Here is a 17,290-nt window from a genome sequence, read left to right as displayed (position 1 = left end):
CAACAATAAGCCTGCTTTAGCACTTTCTTCCTTGATCTTCCTTTGTAGTTGTTCCAGGTCTGGGAGGTTTTCTGCTAGTATTATGGTGTCATCTGCATGTCTTAGATTGTTGATATTCCTTCCTCCAGTTTTTGCTCCTCCTTCTTCGATGCCCAAGCCTGCTTTTCTTACAATATATTCTGCATATCAGTTGAACAGGTAGGGTGATAAGATGCACCCTTGCCTGGCTCCTTTACCAATTGGGAACCCACAGGGTTCTGTCCTGGGCCTAGTGCTATTCAACATCTTCATCAATGACTTGGGTGACAGAATTGGGGGCATGCTTATCAAATTTGTATTTGCATATTCTACCACTTGGTGCATCTGACTCCTGGGACCTCCTGGGCCAAGTAGCACATCCCAACCTAACCTGTCCAATCCAATCCCAATTAAAAGCTGCCCAGTAGATTCCAAGGCAGGTTTCCCAATTAGTACACATTGAAGGGTTTAAGGAGCAGTTATGGGTTCTTTTACAGTTGTGGGTAAAGCCCACATGTCTCCTGAATTGATTGTGGTGACTCCTACTGGGTGAGGTTTGTTCCCAACAAATACCGCTTACAATGGGAATGACCTGGCTAGGTGTGAGCCAAATCATCCCATCAAACATTTGTCCAATGTTTCCCTGAAACTCGAGATTTTCATTAGTGTGTCATATTACTTCAGCTAGGCTTGCCATATCCCGCCTGGGGGCAGGACTTTCCCGTTTTGGGGCAAGTCCGCACGGTCCCACCCCAGTTTGGCCCCACCCCCAGGATTCCCCCCCCCCAGCCAGGCCCTGGAAGCGGCTCCGCGATCACGGAGTCCTCCGAGGCCTGGCTGGGGCTTGGGAGACGCTGTCTCCCAGGCCCCAGCCAGGCCTTGGACAAGGTTTAAAAATGTAGGACCTTTTTTTTTTTAATTTCCTGGCCAGGAAATTTTTTTAATAAGGTCCTACATTTTTAAACCTTGTCTTACATTTTCCCGGTTTGGAGGTCAGGGATGGCAACCCTAACTTCAGCCCTTGTTGATCCTAAAGTCTTGGCATATGAAAAGTGGGTAACAGCATTTATAGTTTTATAATGTGCAGGTATCCCTATTTTTGCTAGAGTTTTTTTGACTAATTCTATCTTCTAAATATTCATTGTACACACAAAGTTGGTTATTATTTAATAGTAAGAAGTATACAACACTCAGATTACAGTAGGTAAGAAATACACATTACCCAGGTTACGGTAGGCAGTAAAGCCATGTGTATGATCTCTTGACATTATAGTGAGATCCATCAGTTAAAATTCTGGTCTGTTGTAGCCATCTGGTGGCTAAACTCAGTATAAGATAAGCAAAATAATAATAATAACATGAGAAGAGGACACACGATAACTCATTTTCAGGACAGTTTTAGCTTCAGTTCAGACAAGGGAGATTATTTCCACTCAGCAATTTATTGCTCTTCTGTTGGGTCTTTTAAAAAATATATACTTTAATTACAATCAAAATAACAATAAGATTAAGATTAAGAAAAAGACTAGCAAAACACAGACACAAAAATACACTATATTTCTAGGAACAACACATCATGCTAAACTACAACTCTGACTAACCGAAGCTTTAGATTGTAAGCCCGAGGGCAGGGATCCATCTAACTAAAAAGATTGCATGTACAGCGCTGTGTAAATTTACAGCGCTTCATAAATAAAGGTTAATAATAATAATAATAACTACTAGAAACAAAAATCAGAAAAAATGAACAAGGATGGGAACTATGGCTTCCAGCTTGCCTGTCTGTGATTCTTCAATATTGATCATTTCTGCTCCTTTCTTTCTGTTCAAGCATTGTCACATGCCTTAACAGACAAAGGCCTGTTACAGACTGCCAAAATAAAGCTGCTTCAGGTCTCTTTGGAGGTATGCTGTTTAAATGATGCATGCATCCTAAGAATCCGGAAGCTGCACCAAAGCTGCACTCCAGTGCTTAGGAATAGAGTGTGGCTTTGGCGCGACCTCCGGACTCTTAGGACCCATGCATCATTTAAATAGCATACTTCCAAAGAGACCCGAAGCAGCTTTATTTTGGCAGTCTGTAACAGGCCAAAGTTTCTTGTCAAACATGGGGTCTGTGCCGCCCCTGGAAGCGCTGGATTGGGGCCACAGTAACCGGATGGTCAACCTGTGGTCCCAATCCGGCATCTGACAGCCATGAGGAGAAAGGGGCGGCCCCACAGGAACGATACGCTGTAAGAAGGAGCTGCGAAATTCAGCTCTTTCCTGAAACATCATAAAGGCTGTGTCGCAGCCCTTATGATGTCTCTTCCTGGCGCGGACATGTGCACACTGCGCAGCAGAGGTGGCAGCATCATCATGGCAGTGCCCATGTCAACAGGACGCAGCTATGATGCTGCTGCACATACGGATTAGGGTTCTGGCGTGTGCAGTTGTTCTGGAACCCTAGGAGTGGCAGCGGCTGCTCCTGTGTACTGGGCCATTGTCACATACCCTAACAATCTACTTTGATACCTATAGTATCGTAATATAATATGGAAATATTATATCATATTTCCAAGAAAAAAAATTAAAGTAAATCTATAAACCCCTACATCATAACAGATTACTTATCAAGCACCTTAATATTATCTCATATTTTGGGAGGGCGGCGGACTTAAGATAGGTCTATAAACCTCTGTCTCTACATTATAGAAACATTTATTATTTAAAATCCCAAAGTCATAACAGGTTCCCACTTTTTACCATTTAATCTATTAATAACTGAAAAGTAGATACCAGCATTTACAGTTTTATAAGGTGCAGGTATACCTGTTTTTTGCTAGAGTCTTGTTGACTAATTCTATCTTCTAAATATTCATTGTGCATACAAAGCTGGTTATTATTTAATGGTAAGAAGTATGCAGCACTCAGGTTACAGTAGCTAAGAAATACACAGTACCCAGTTTAAGGTTGAAAAAATCTATTTCCTGTATATGGGAATTGACCTCCTCCTGAAAGACATCCCCTGTGTATCTTCTCCACTCTGTCCAAGAAATCCTCATGCCCAGAAATGTGCTGCAGAGTGGATAAATGGGCCTCAAGTTGTTGGTACCTCTCTTCTACCAGGACAACCAACTTGCACTTGCTGCAGGTGTAGCTACTCACATCCTCTGGCAAGAACACAAACATGCCATAGCTGTTGCAGGTAACTGCAGCAGCTACCACATCATCTGTATTCAGTAGTGTAAAGTAGGCATTAAACCAGAACTTACAGCTTCCCCCTCAAAACTCCCCCACCAAACATCCACACAAAACATCCCTGTTGGTCTTGCCTGTTAGCCGAGTTCTGTTTGCCATGCTCCAGGAACTGGGACTACAGCTATATATGGATGGCAATCCTAGGGTTGCTGTTGGGATGGCAGTCTTAGGGTTCTGTCTCTGGGTATTCTGTATTTGGGCTAGCAGCTTTCACTGCCACAGCCTTCTGTGGCACACTGGCAACGGGGAAAGAAACCCCCAATTCTGGCACTTTTCACCCTCATTCTGGACAGATGGGCATTTCCTCTCCTGTTTCTTAATCTATTGAAACAGGAATATGGATTTTGGGGGAGAGAGGAAGAACTGATGCATTCCCAGACCTTGTCGTTTTCTTTGCCATTTGCTTGCAGAAGAAGAAGAGAAGAAGAGAAGAAGAGTAGAAGAATAATTCCTGTGGGCTTTTCAGACTCCTGGCCTTGGCATTTGAAAACAGATAAAATGAAACTGAATCACCAGATTATTTGTGCATTTTTCAGAGAACCTTGCATGCTCTCCCATGACCCATAGAAACCCAATGGGGCCACCATAATAAAGTTTCTGTTATTGTGACATGCTGCTGCTAATGCTGCTGATTCTGAAAGAACATCCTTGAAATATATCATACACACTGACATAGTGTTATTTTTTACATCTTATCTGAGCAGCAATAAATCTGGAAGCAAGGCTGCTATGGGTGGAATGGCATGAAGGACTCTGGGAAGTGTCTGCTCAGGGCAGACATGATTATCTCAGAGGGAACGGACAAAACAAGGTTCATGAAGTTGTTGTTAGTTTGTTTTTTTAAAACCACATTGCTGATCACTGAAGCAGCACATCGAATTAAGTCACCCATTTCTGGAACTTTCACTTGATGTGATTTTGACAAACTGTGGTTGGTCATACTCCCCAAGTCAACCAACTTTTGCAACCTGAAGTGGAAATGTCCACCTTCTGCCTTCAATTGTCACCATAAGACCGAGGATAAAAATAGCAGCAAAACAACTGGCGGGGGGGGGGGGGGGAGCGATAGATTAACATTTTCATTTATTCAGAATACGGTAAAGAAAAGCTTTAAGATGCTTTAACAGTGAACAACAGCTTGGGGTTTTCATTATTCTACTTTGCATGCACATTCTCATTTTGGCATTCCACCCACAACTGACTGGCAAAGAAGCAATTTAGTGGTTGGTCATGCTAGGGTTCATGGAATTGACCCACTAGGAGTTTCTTCTGCACAAGTTGCAGAGGCACAGTTGCACAGTTACACAGGCATAGTTTTTGCACAGTTTTTCAATTTGACCAAGTCTGAGGAAATGGCAATGTCCAGATTCTTGATCAAGCTAGACTGCCTTGCTAATTCAGACCTTACTTTTAAAGTTGCTGATCTTGTGGATAATACATGAAATTGATCTTTGTTCCTTTCGCTGAGCCATCTTGGCACAACTCAGTGATCATTGCTTCTGGCATGTTATCCCTGGGGCTGAAGCAGTGGCATCACCAGAAACTCTGATGATGATATAATTCCTCATCTTGTATCTTATGCATCATTCAGTTTAAAATGGAGGCGGCTCCTTTTCTGAGAATGATGCAGCATGATTCGAATCAATTCAGTAGTGTACTTGTTAAAACACTTTTGATGTTGCGCAGCGCATGAGCAACACCTCAACATTTGGCACCAGATCTTCCACCTTCGTGACTGTAGTCAGCAGCTTGTTAGCTGGAGAAACACCTCTCCCTTTCTCAATGAGCAAAGAGACACTGTAAACTTCTCTCAGATGAGGCTTTTATTCATAGAAGTTCCACTGTGTACCACAATATATACATCTCCACCATTCACCATCCACACTAGTAACAGCCCTCTCTGAGGTATAATCAGGGCCGGGCCGTCCATATAGGCCAGGTAGGCCACTGCCTAGGGGCACAACCTGTAGGGGACGCCAGAGGGGCAGCAAGTTAGCCAGGAGGCCAGAGAGAGAGAGAAAGAGAGAGAGAGTGGCCGGAGTTTGGAGGATGAGGCCAGTGGAGCAGGCAGCAGCTGCCAGCCTATGAGTGAGTAGCAGGGAGAGAGCGCTGCTTGCTGTGGCGCTGCTGGTGTGTGTGCACAGCCGGCAGGCCCCAACCCTGGCATTTTTATCTGGCTCTGCTTGCAAAAGGGAAGGGGGGAAGAAGTTTGCTGTGCTCTGCAACTCTTGGGCTGCATCTACACTGGAGAATTAACCTGGTTTGGCACCTCTTTAACTCTTTCTGGCTCAAGGCTATGGAATCCTGGGAGGTGGAGTTTGTTGTGGGGTCCCTCCCTCTTTCTTTCCTCCTGTTCCTTGCTCCCTCCTTCCTCCCTCCCTCCCTCTTCCTTCCTTCCTACCTTCCTCCTTTCTTCCCTTTATCTTCTTTCCTTCTATTTTTCTATTTCTATTTTGTGTTGAGATGACCTATGGGGCTAATAAATAAATATTGATTGATTGACTAAGGCAGTGCCAGAACCAACAGCAGTTACAAATGCATAACCACTTTTGTTACGTAGCTGTACATCCACAATTGCAAACCTCCTCTGAACAAATCTGGCCAAGAAAAGCCCATGACAGGTTGACCTCAGAAATGACTTCAAAAGGCACACAACACACACAGTGCCTCCCAGCTCAACACCCCCCCCCCCCCCAATCCAAATTAACCTGAATCAGCAGCTGCTATCGATGGGGGTCTGTTCCTCTGTTGATTGGATTAGACTGAACTCCCACTCTCATGAATTCCCTTCTCTTTTAGTATTCCTGGCCAGAGGATCACCCCCAGCATTTCCCAAAGTTTACTGAAACCGGCTTTCTTAAAGCCTAGAATTTATGTCTGATTATACTTGGCTTCTCCTTTCAACTGTTTAACAAACGCCAAGACAGCATATCCACCTGAACAATTATTTGTTCTTAAATATGTGTCCCTATTGTTGTTCTTATCTTTACTGATATCCTGGCTTTCCCCCCAAAGTGGGAAATCAAGCTGGCTTACAATTTGAATCAAGTTAAATATTGCCAAGAACAGCATTAGAATGGAACAAATGGAGGTATTTATTGGGACTGTATAAATATTTTTTTGACATTGAGAGCCCCTTGTGTCTATTAACTGGGTGGAAGAGAGATAGCCTGAGCTTGTGATAAAAGTAAATGATTTCCTGATGTAAGGAGTAGCCCACAAACATCTTCATTAATGTTGAAGGCTTGTAAGCACAGTTTGCATTGGAATAAAACTTACCAAACTTCCTTCAATTTTATTTTTAATTACCATTTTCCTCCTGCAGACACCATAATCCTAAATTAGTTTTTCTACTCATAAGTAAACCCCATTAGGGGCAACTTTGCAAGCTTTACCATACAGATCTTGTCAGTTTATATATTGAAAGTGAATCAATTGCACCCCTGGTGTGAACTTAAGCAATAAATCAATAAAAACATCCAGAACACTGAATATCCAATTGAAATGTCCACCTCGTTACTTCATTTGCAAATGAACCATTTGAAAATCCACACACCTGAGTGCGCAGGTGGCAAATTCCCCAACTCATAAAGAGAAATGTAAAGGGGTTGAGGAAAGAAAATCTGTATATTTAGCGAACTGCAATGAATTATTGTCACATCCCTACTTCCAACACTATGGCCTGTTACAGACAGCCAAAATAAAGCTGCTTCGAGTCACAGTGGAGGTATGGTGTTTCAATGATGCATGCATCCTAAGAGTCCAGAAGTCGCACCAAAGCCACGCTCCAGCCCTAAGTACTGGAGCGTGGCTTTGGTGTGGCTTCTGGACTCTTAGGACGCATGCATCATTGAAACACCATATCTCCACTGTGACTCGAAGCAGCTTTATTTTGGCTGTCTGTAACAGGCCTATGGTTCTATGAAAAGGGGAAAGCAGATTAGCCTGTCTCACCAACTGGCATATTGAAAAAGCATCCTTTCATTTCACCACCAAAAGAAAAGCGGAGGCTGTTGAAAGAAAGAAAAAAAATCATCCCAGGATGCATTTTGGAAGCTTACCTGGCCTGGTTGTTTCATTTTACATGTGCATAGAAAGCTTGCAGGTCCCTGCTGTTGGGAGAGAAAACTGCCAAGGAGCACTGAGTTAGTTAAGACCTGCCAAACTTTCCTCCTCTTCCTCTCCTTGTTTCTTGGGGAGCAATACTGTATGTAGATCTTTGGAGACACGAAGTCTGTGTTTCTGTTTCCCTCGCAGCCCTAACAAATTTTTATCAATGTTCAATGTTTGTATTTACATTCAGATTGAGTCCACTTTGGAGGACTCCTCCAATTCCAATATGTTCCAGATCTATTTTGAATTATCCTAATTTGGTTTTGCATTCTTTCGAACCCAAAGCAAACACCCTCCAGACTGAAGCTTCAACAAACAAACAGTTAGAAATGCAATCTCACATAGATCTACTGGGAAGCAAGCCGTGTTGAGTTTAGTGTGCACATATCTTAATGCAAGCATAACTGGAAATATAACAAACAGTATTTATTTACATTTATACACCATTTTTCTATTTTTTTAAAAAAATCCAACCAAGACATTTTCTATTTCTTTTTAAAAAGTAACTACAGTCTCCAGTTAGTGAAAGCATATGTCCTCTCAGCCTGTAAGGCCTTAGTTTTTAACCATCTGAAAAATGATGGTGGGGAACTTGAAACGAAAGCACAAATTTATCATCAGAAGTAGTCTTGTACAGTTGCAATATTAAGAACTAGCTGCATATTGGGAGATAAGGTATATAACAAAATTCCAAATGTTTTAACAGTTACATATATAACAAAGAGCTATCAATGTCAAAAACCAGAGGAAGCCATTCCAAGAGGTAGGGACTCACTTTGGGCAAGCAAAAGGAAGACAGACCTGACTGAAGGGAACTTTGGAAGTTCTTTGCAAAGAGTACATCTTATGGATAATATGCCTAGCATAATTATATGTCCCAGGGAGCAAGTGATACAGACAAAAACAGTTCCCAACCTTTGTCCTCCCTTTGTTTTAGACTTCAGCTCCCAGAAACCCCACCCAACTTGGCCAACTATCATGAATTATGGGAGATGAAGTCCAAATCATCTGGAGGACCAAAGAATCATAGAATCATAGAGTTGGAAGAGACCGCAAGGGCCATCCAGTCCAACCCCCTGACATGCAGGAAATCCAAATCAAAGCATCCCTGACAGATGGCCATCCAGCCTCTGTTTAAACACCTCCAAGGAGGGAGACTCCACTACACTCCGAGGGAGTTTGTTCCACTGTCAAACAGCCCTTACTGTCAGGAAGTTCCACCTAATGTTGAGCTGGAATCTCTTTTCCTGCAGCTTGCATCCATTGCTCCGGGTCCTAGTCTCTGGAGCAGCAGAAAACAAGCTTGCTCTCTCCTCAATATGACATCCCTTCAAATATTTAAACAGGGCTATCATATCACCTCTTAACCTTCTCTTCTCCAGGCTAAACATACCCAGCTCCCTAAGTCGTTCCTCATAGCGCTTGGTTTCCAGACCCTTCACCATTTTAGTCACTCTCCTTTGGACACGCTCCAGTTTCTCAATGTCCTTTTTGAACTGTGGCGCCCAGAACTGGACACAGTATTCCAGGTGGGGCCTGACCAGAGCAGAATATAGTGGCACTATTACTTCCCTTGATCTAGACACTATACTTCTATTGATGCAGCCTAAAATCGCATTGGCCTTGTTAGCTGCCGCATCACACTGTTGACTCATGTTCAATTTATGGTCTACTTGGACTCCTAGATCCCTTTCACATGTTGTCTCCTTAAGCCAGGTATCCCACATCCTATATCTGTCCCCCATCCTATATCAAAGGTTGGGAATACTGAAATGATGATGTTTGTCTCCTCGTATGGATGTTTTTCTTGGCCGCTCTGCAAAACGAAAGCCACAGCAAGCACTTTCTTTTAAATACATTCTTTATTTTTTATATACAATATTTTTTTAAACCTTTAAAAAGTACATACGCAGAACACCAGCTCAGAGGGAGCCAGAAGCTCCCAGTTCACAAGGCTGACTTTTGCCCTTTTAATATTTCAGGGGAAAAAAAGATAATATATTTATATATATATATAAACTTTAGAAAGTAAGTAGAGACAGAATGACAGATCAACATCCAATGTGAATAACACTGTTTAGATTCAGTAAGGCTGCAATCCTATAACTACCTATCTGGGAGTAAATCCCACTGAACTCAGTGAGAATTACTTCTGGATAGACATGCTTAGGATTGCACTGTAAATCAAACAGGGCTATCTTTAAAGTAGTGTCTGTCAGCAACTGCACCACTAAGAACTTGACACATCAGCTGTGAAAACAAGTCAAGCTCCCTCTTCATAATCCGTTATGGCAATTCAATGTGGGTTAAAAATATTTTTAAAAATGATGGTTGAAAGATGCTTTTTAAAAAATGTTCTGTATTACCTCCCAGTTGTTGTTTTTTTATTGTGAGAAAAGTAACTTGAGTTAAACAAGTAATCTGAAGTGCACATATACAACAGGTATATATGGGAATAGTTCAAACACAGAACTTAAAAAAAATTCTTGCTGATTTAGTTCTTGGTTTTTTGCTTTTAAATTATGTTTAAAAGCTTTCGAACATACAGGACCATTTACTAGGGGCAGAGAATGTACCAATCATTCTAACCAAGCAAATATACAAGTAGGAGAAGCACCATTAAAGCACATAAATCTGTAATAGCAAATCACTCTCCTGGATAGCAAACAGTCAATTTTAAAAGGATTTGGATTTGTTTTCTTAAGTAGCTTCTACACTTTTTAAAAATAGATCAGGTGATCTGGTGAATTTCACATGGATAGAAATATTATCTTGAGCTGCAGTTCCACTTGGGAGCAAGGTCTTATTGAGCAAACTGGAGCTCATTTCAGAGTAGACATGCCAAGGGCTGCATCTGCACAGCAGAAATAATCCAGTTTGACACCACTTTAACTGCCATGGCCGAATGCTATGGAATAATGGAAATGTTAGTTTGTTGTGGCACCAGAATTCCATAGCACTGAACCATGGCTGTTAAAGCGAGGTCAACCCGAATGGTTTCTGCAGTGCGGATGCACCCTAAGAATTCAGCCAGCATTTGCAGAAACTGCAAGTTCAGTACTCCTTAAAAAGCACAATTTTTAGAAAATGGTGTTGTTTGTGTCTTTTGCCAAGCATAAAAGACCACAGCCACAGATGTATCCTGCTAGAACCTTTACCTTTCAAAAACTGTGGCTCAACCTAGTAATCTATACTTGTTGCAACTAGATGGTAACAGCTAGTTTAATATATTGTTGGGCATGTTTTTCAAGCGTCTTTCATAATATATGGGGACCCCACTCAGCCTGTTGTAACAGATCTTAGTAAAACAAAAAAATTGTCATAACAATTTATGGGATGAAATGAGACCATTGCCTTACTCTATGAATTTGTCTAATTTCCTTGAGCCATATTTCTTCACAGCCATGTTCAGGAGGGAAAACAGACCATTTAAGAGAATAACATACAGCAGGTGTTGCATTACAACTAATAAAACCAGTTAAGTGCCAGACTTTTTGTTGTTCATAGAACCAGAGACCACAAAGACCATCCTCTCCAACCCCCTGCCACCCTCCTGTGTCCTTTGAAGTTGTTTCTGACTTACAATGTGGGGTTTTCTAGGGCTGAGAGTGTGTGACCCGTCCAAGATTACTCCACAGCCATGGTTTCCATGGCCAAGTGGGAGAGTGAACCTTGATCTCCAGAATCACAGCCCAGCACTGAAACACTACCCCACGCTGGCTCTACAGCACACTAACTCAAATAAGCAAATCTTTCCCATTCGTTTGAATAAAGAAGGGAGAAGTAGCATTACATCAAAGTAGTGAAATCTCAATCATTTTTGTACTGGAATGGATTAGGATTCAAAATCAGACCTTTTGTGGCAGTAACCCCATGAATGAGACTTATGAAAGAAGAATGCAAGCAGCAGTTTTCTCATTTTTAAATGTGCTCATGGGAAAGCAAACTTGGATGCATACAGGGAAGATGGGCCATTTCTGGCGGTTTATATTTTACCACCAAGCAGGTGGCATAGCGGTTACTGACATAGAGACTATTGACTCTGGAAACCAGGGTTTGAATCCCTGCTCGGCCATGGGAACCCACATCGACTCTGGGCTTCAGAAAGCCCTGTGATAACATAGTCTCACGCTCGCCATGTGTCAGGAATGATTTGAAAGTATGCAACAATATTTTCAGGCCAATCTCTCCTTACACAACATGGACAAGCATTTTGTGGGCTGTTTTTTAAGGGGCGGGGATAATGTTAAGAGAATATGAAACACTGTAATTTGGAGAGATTGCAGTTCTTCCCCTTACTCTTCTAGATGCAAAAGCGCACAGGAGCAAAATAACAAGGGACATACTCAAATTACTAGCAATTATGAAAGGAGTGGAAAATCTAATTTTAAACTGTTCCTTTAAAACTGAACAAAAGTACTTGTTTTAGGTAATTAAATACTAATTAGACAATTAGTCTTCAAGATGCTAGGAAAGCAATCATGGCAATTTCATTCAGCTTCTGGTTTCCAGGAAAATAGCCCTACAAATCACAATTAACTGGAGGGACTAGTAATTGTCACAGTAATTATTTTGGACTCTCAACTTCTATTTATAGAATTATAAATCGCAGCAATGGATTCACTCCTATAGCAAGCACGCTATACATTTTCTTCAAACCCTTTCGAGTTCCAATTTCAGGAGGGAAAGCAATTTATTCTGTGTACAACCATTTTATGGTAGAATTGTGCCCACATGGAGACACTTCTGAAAATTGCACCTCTTTGCTTTATATTCTCTTCCCACTAAAATATTAAATAAAGATTCTAATTTTAATTCTGACTATTGCAACCACTGTCCCCATCCCAGTATTTGGACTTTGGGCACCTGCTACTGCTTACAGTGCAGAAATGTATCCTCTGACTGAAGTCAAGCAGATAAAGGTTTCGGCCATCAGCCTTGGGGAGGTAGTCTTGGGTGAGTAGGACCCCTCCATGAGTAGACCAACCTCCTCTTCATTACTTCTGCTGTCATTCATTTACTCTGCCTTTCGAGACCCAACACACACTTTGGGCACTGTCCTGGAGAAAGTAAGGCGAGAGACAGAAAGGGGTTGCAAGCCCCCTTTTTCTTTTTCCTGCCACATAACGGAGGCAGCAGCAAGTAGCAGCAGTGGCTTTTAAAGGTTTGCAGAGGGTCTTGAGATGATGTGGATTTCAGCACGTGTCAATGAAGTTACCTTGAAATTGTCTCGTTTCCTCTTTGCTGGGTCTGTCTTGTATTCTAGTCTGACGGTTTAACCTGGAGGGTTGTTTTTTTTTTTTTGGTATGTGTAGACTGCAGCTTTCCATTTCTTTTTCTCTCCTCGTTCTCTGCAGATAATGCACCATGCAGTAAGTACTATCTCCAGGATTCCCTTTTGCACAGTGATTTAATTAGTTGAATCAACTGTGTACATCTTGCTATCACATCCACATTCTTTCTTTGCCCATCTTTTATTTCACATCTGGACAGACCAGGTTTGTGGGATCTTTTTCTAGAAAACCTGAAATAAAATAGTGGCCGGAGCATGGACATACACATAGTTAGGGAGGAATTAGGGTTTGGGCTCATGGTTTAGGCCAGCAATTTGTTTTCAATACCAGATCTGAGCTCAGCGTTTAAATCTGAAAATCTACTTCTATTTTTTTCCAAGATTTCGTAGTTTCAACAGCCAAATAAAAGGAGGCAGAATCACTTCCTTGTTTTGTTAAGCAATAAGGAACTGGAAAGCCTTTTAGATCTAACAGAATACCTCCACATATCTCTGAATATAGCCTTAACCTGATTTCCCTTCTGCCTAATCGGTATGAACAATACACACTGGTACAACCGGTAAGGGAAAGTGTGAGAAAGAAGGAAATTCATAACTGTGGCAAAGAGGACATTAATGATAAACGGTCTCAAAGTAAAAGTAGATTGCTAACACATTGATGCTACTCTGCAAACAAGATCAGGTAAGCCCTGTAAGTAGGCCTAACTATGACACTGTTGTATGTTTTGTTCTAGAATGGAAAAGAGTTATTAGTTTGCAGTCATATGGTACTTTTAAAGTGCAAAAATCCAACACTGTATGTTCTATAAAATATTTCCATCTACAGCAGGTGGATGAAAACTTTTTTAGCTTAATCCCAAATCCCATTTCATTCTATTTTGGTTTAGAAACAGTATAACTGCCCCTTAGGATTCAGCAAAGTAAGTAGTTTCGACAGTATGCGCCAAAGTTTTCCAACTGGTTTCAATGACAGCTCTGTTCAAATTAAAATCAATAAAAGCAGTATTAGGATGTTATGGAAATACATTTCTTGCTTTCAATTCTGTACTAGATGCAATGATTCTTGAATTCTAAGTTAGAATGTCCTAAATACTACAGCTGGGCTCCATTAACAAAACTGCACATGCTATTAACCTGGATGTGTTACTTGCTTTTTCATGCAGAATTCAGTGATTTTATTGGGGGGAAATGGGAAGTAAAACATGATTGAAAATGTAAGACACAGAAATGTGAAAAAACAGTTTGCAGGGACAGTAAAATATAGGCTGGATAATGGGACATGTGCTAAGAAAGTGAGGACAACTCAACTTCCTGATACCTGGACTTTTACCATATTATTATAAATATTCCATTAAAACTCACAGCATGTTTTAAGGCATTATCTCTGTAACTATGTGGGCAAGAACGTGCATAAGGGATTGAATTTCACATTAGAATGTAGCATCATCCTTGCCACACATATTCCCAGACGTCCAGCTGTACACAGTGTGACAACACAAACTGGATGCAGTGTTCTGTACCATAGGGACTTCATATATCTTTTATGACAATATGTTGGTTAAACAATATTCCAACTTGTAAATCTGTTATGTCCTTGAGGCATTATAAAGTCCTAATGCAGAGCAACTTAGTCAAAAAAAGGTTATGTCTAACCAGCATTTGGACTTTACCATCATGTTTATAAGCAATGCAAACCAATAAAAAATAAAGGCTATTCACCAGGAAATGAGATTCCGATATACATGAACAACATTCACACAAAGCTTTTAAATATCCTTAAAAAAAGATGTCCACAGACTCCCTTGAGTGGAGGAGAGCAGTGTTGGGGCCTGACAGGTCCATTTTTAAAACTGAAGAGCAGTTTCTTACCTTAATTGTTACTGGTGGCATCTACCAAGGAAAATAATGTATTGCAAAGTAGACTTCACTTACACATTCCTAGCCATCTGTTCTTTACTATCACTGAGGCCAATAGATGTTATGATTCCCATTATTTAAGAGATAAAACTGGTAGAATTTCTACTGTCTATGTGAGCATAGACATATTCCTCCTCAGACAAGAGGTTTTGCAAAAATGCAAAAGAAGCACCATTTATACTCAACTAACACCTTACTCGGAGAACTTCAGATTGTAATTGAATATCTATTCTGTTTTTTAATACCATATCAAAAATAAAGGAGGAGGAGGAAGAGGAGGAAAGGAAGGAAGGAAGGAAGGAAGGAAAAGGGGGGAAAAAGAACTCCAAGCTTCACAGCTTACTGCAACTAAGCTGACAAGTATCTCCACCAAGTAACAGGATGGGCAATTTTTTTCATGACAATAAAGCTTTCTAAATTCTAAAATGACAGATTGTGAGAAGTTGGTAGTTCCTTTCCACATCCCACTTACTGACAAACAAGAACAAATGACTGACCATCATCATCATCACCACCACCACCACTAGTAGCAATAGTAGTAGTAATAATAATCACAACAACAATAATAATAATAGGCAAGGATCTCAAGAGGCACTGGGAATGGCTGCCAGTCTGATCAGACTGATGAAAAGTAGAAAATTCAAAACAGAAGTAAAGGAGCTTCAAATCTGGGTGCGCTTCTGTTGCTTGTCCCTGTTCTGCTCATGCCATCACTGAAAGAAAAAGCAAATGACAAAGTACCAGGAATCCACATAATTTGGGCAGGAGACAGCTCACTACAAAGACCAGTTGTAGCAGTTGCAGCTGATTTCTGTCACTGGACAGGAAGTGTGTTCCCTTGGCCTTTGAACCATGCTCCACCACCTCAGTTGCAAATATATATGGTCTTTTATGACACAAACTGCACTAGATTGTTTTGGTCACGTATAAAATGGAATTTTTGAATTTATCTACATGCTTAAGAGTGCAGTTTTGATCCTTCCTTGATTCAAAGGTCTTCATTAATTAAAGAGGCGCCAGTCTTCTCTCAAGCCTTAAGTGGTTCATGTAAACAAAACACGGCTAAAACAAAATGTTTTGTCTTTGTCCTGGAATAGTTTCTATCGATACACATGATTTCCTGAAAGTGTTGTGTTGGCTAGATGTAAAACAGGCAGCGGGTGAGCTTCTGTATTAAAAACCCAGTGATCTAAAGGTAGAAGGTCGTCACTGGAGAACAGCAAATACAAATACCTGCAAAATCAGACAGAGGGAACAATGTTTGAGTGTGCAGCAAAATGTTTTGTCACCATGTTTGAATTCTACAAGGTCACCTCAGATTAACCATGGGCAACAGGTTTTAAAACAGGTGTAACAGTTCATTGTAGCCGAACAATTTATCAATTATATCTACATAAATTTGCATATGATCATTAACACTTCTCAAGGGGAAACGATAAATTTTGATGAAGCGGCATATGTCATAATGGACATTATAGCATTTCCTTTAGTAAGGAATGCTCCTTCTACGATAATGCTCCTACTTGAACACATTCCAGCAAAGATATCCACCAGTGCTTGCTCTAAAGAGCCAGTGTGATGACTTAGTTAAAATGTTGGACTAAGATACTGGGAGACCAGGGTTCAAATCCCCAATAAACCATGGAACCCCACTCGGTGACACTGGTTAAGATACACTCTCTCTTAGCTTCAGAGGAAGGCTAAGGCAAAGCTCCTCTTAAAAAATGGCAGGTTCGGATCAGGGTCAGCACGGCTGCACATGCACTGCAGAAATAATCCAGTTTGACTCTGCTTTAGGTGCTATGGCATTCTGGGAGTTGTAGTTTGTTGTGGCACCAGAGCGCTCTGACAGAGAAAGCTAAATGTCTCACAAACCTACAAATCCCAGGATTCCGTGACATTTAAAGTGGTGTCAAACTGGATTTTTTCTGCAGTGCGGACGTAGCCCATAAATTGGAAATGACTTGAAGGAACAATCGGTCTAAAATTGTAGTTCTAGCTCTGCTTCTAAATTATCTGAGGAAACGTTTTAAACAGAAATTCTTGCAGCACCTATGCTGTGGCCCAAGTCTGTGTGGCTCCAAGTCACTTCATCAGGTGAAACATTTGAAGGCTGGAGTTCATAAGTACTCATGCTAATAAAATGTGTTATGCTTTCATGGTGCCATAGAAGTCTTTTGCTTTTGCAGCAAGAGATTAACAAGACACCTCCTGACTCCTTTAAATTCTCTTTAATTGAACATTTTTTTTTAAAAAAAATTACCTGGTTCTTTTTTCCATAATTTTGGACTCAAAATATAGCTTTTGTACAATAAAAATAATTTTTTATCTGGTGTGTCCTGTTTATTTCAGTGAACATTTCAATAACTCAGGTGCTCACATGAAGTGCATTTTCAGGAGTGAAGTGTTATGACCTCAGCATGACAAAAAAATCCATTTCGGCTGTAAGTGAGGTGACATTCTGGAGCCCTTGTTGAAAAATGCAACAGCCTGAAGGTCTCTGTACACTCATACAATTAATCTTTCCTTTTCAGAAACCCAATATGTTTACTTCAGTGTCATACAATACCATATCACACAGAAATGCAAATGACAGCAAGACTTGTTTTTGACATCAGTTGAACAAATGAAGAGACATGGCATTAATAGCTTCAACAGTTTCTTTATAAAATTATTGCCTGTGGTCCATCTCCAAGACCATGAGGAAAG

At 40.8% G+C, this 17,290-nt stretch overlaps 1 protein-coding gene across 1 annotated transcript in view; it reads right to left on the bottom strand.

Moving 5' to 3' along the window:
- Window positions 1–13,803: 13,803 nt before the first annotated feature.
- LOC149323468 (mannosyl-oligosaccharide 1,2-alpha-mannosidase IB) overlaps window positions 13,804–17,290 on the bottom strand; it is a 72,652-nt gene continuing 69,165 nt past the window's right edge. The window contains exon 13 of the mRNA XM_089488973.1: window positions 13,804–15,814. Coding sequence (XP_089345099.1) covers window positions 15,682–15,814 — 133 coding nt within the window. The 3' untranslated portion in view covers window positions 13,804–15,681. The remainder of the gene's footprint in view (window positions 15,815–17,290) is intronic.

This window comes from Sceloporus occidentalis, unplaced genomic scaffold (genome assembly GCF_023333645.1).
Source record: "Sceloporus occidentalis isolate IW3139 unplaced genomic scaffold, rSceOcc1.0.p SCAF_1, whole genome shotgun sequence".
Lineage (NCBI taxonomy): Eukaryota > Metazoa > Chordata > Lepidosauria > Squamata > Phrynosomatidae > Sceloporus > Sceloporus occidentalis.
Note: the sequence above shows the minus strand (reverse complement) of the source record. Positions and strands in the feature narration are given on the sequence as shown.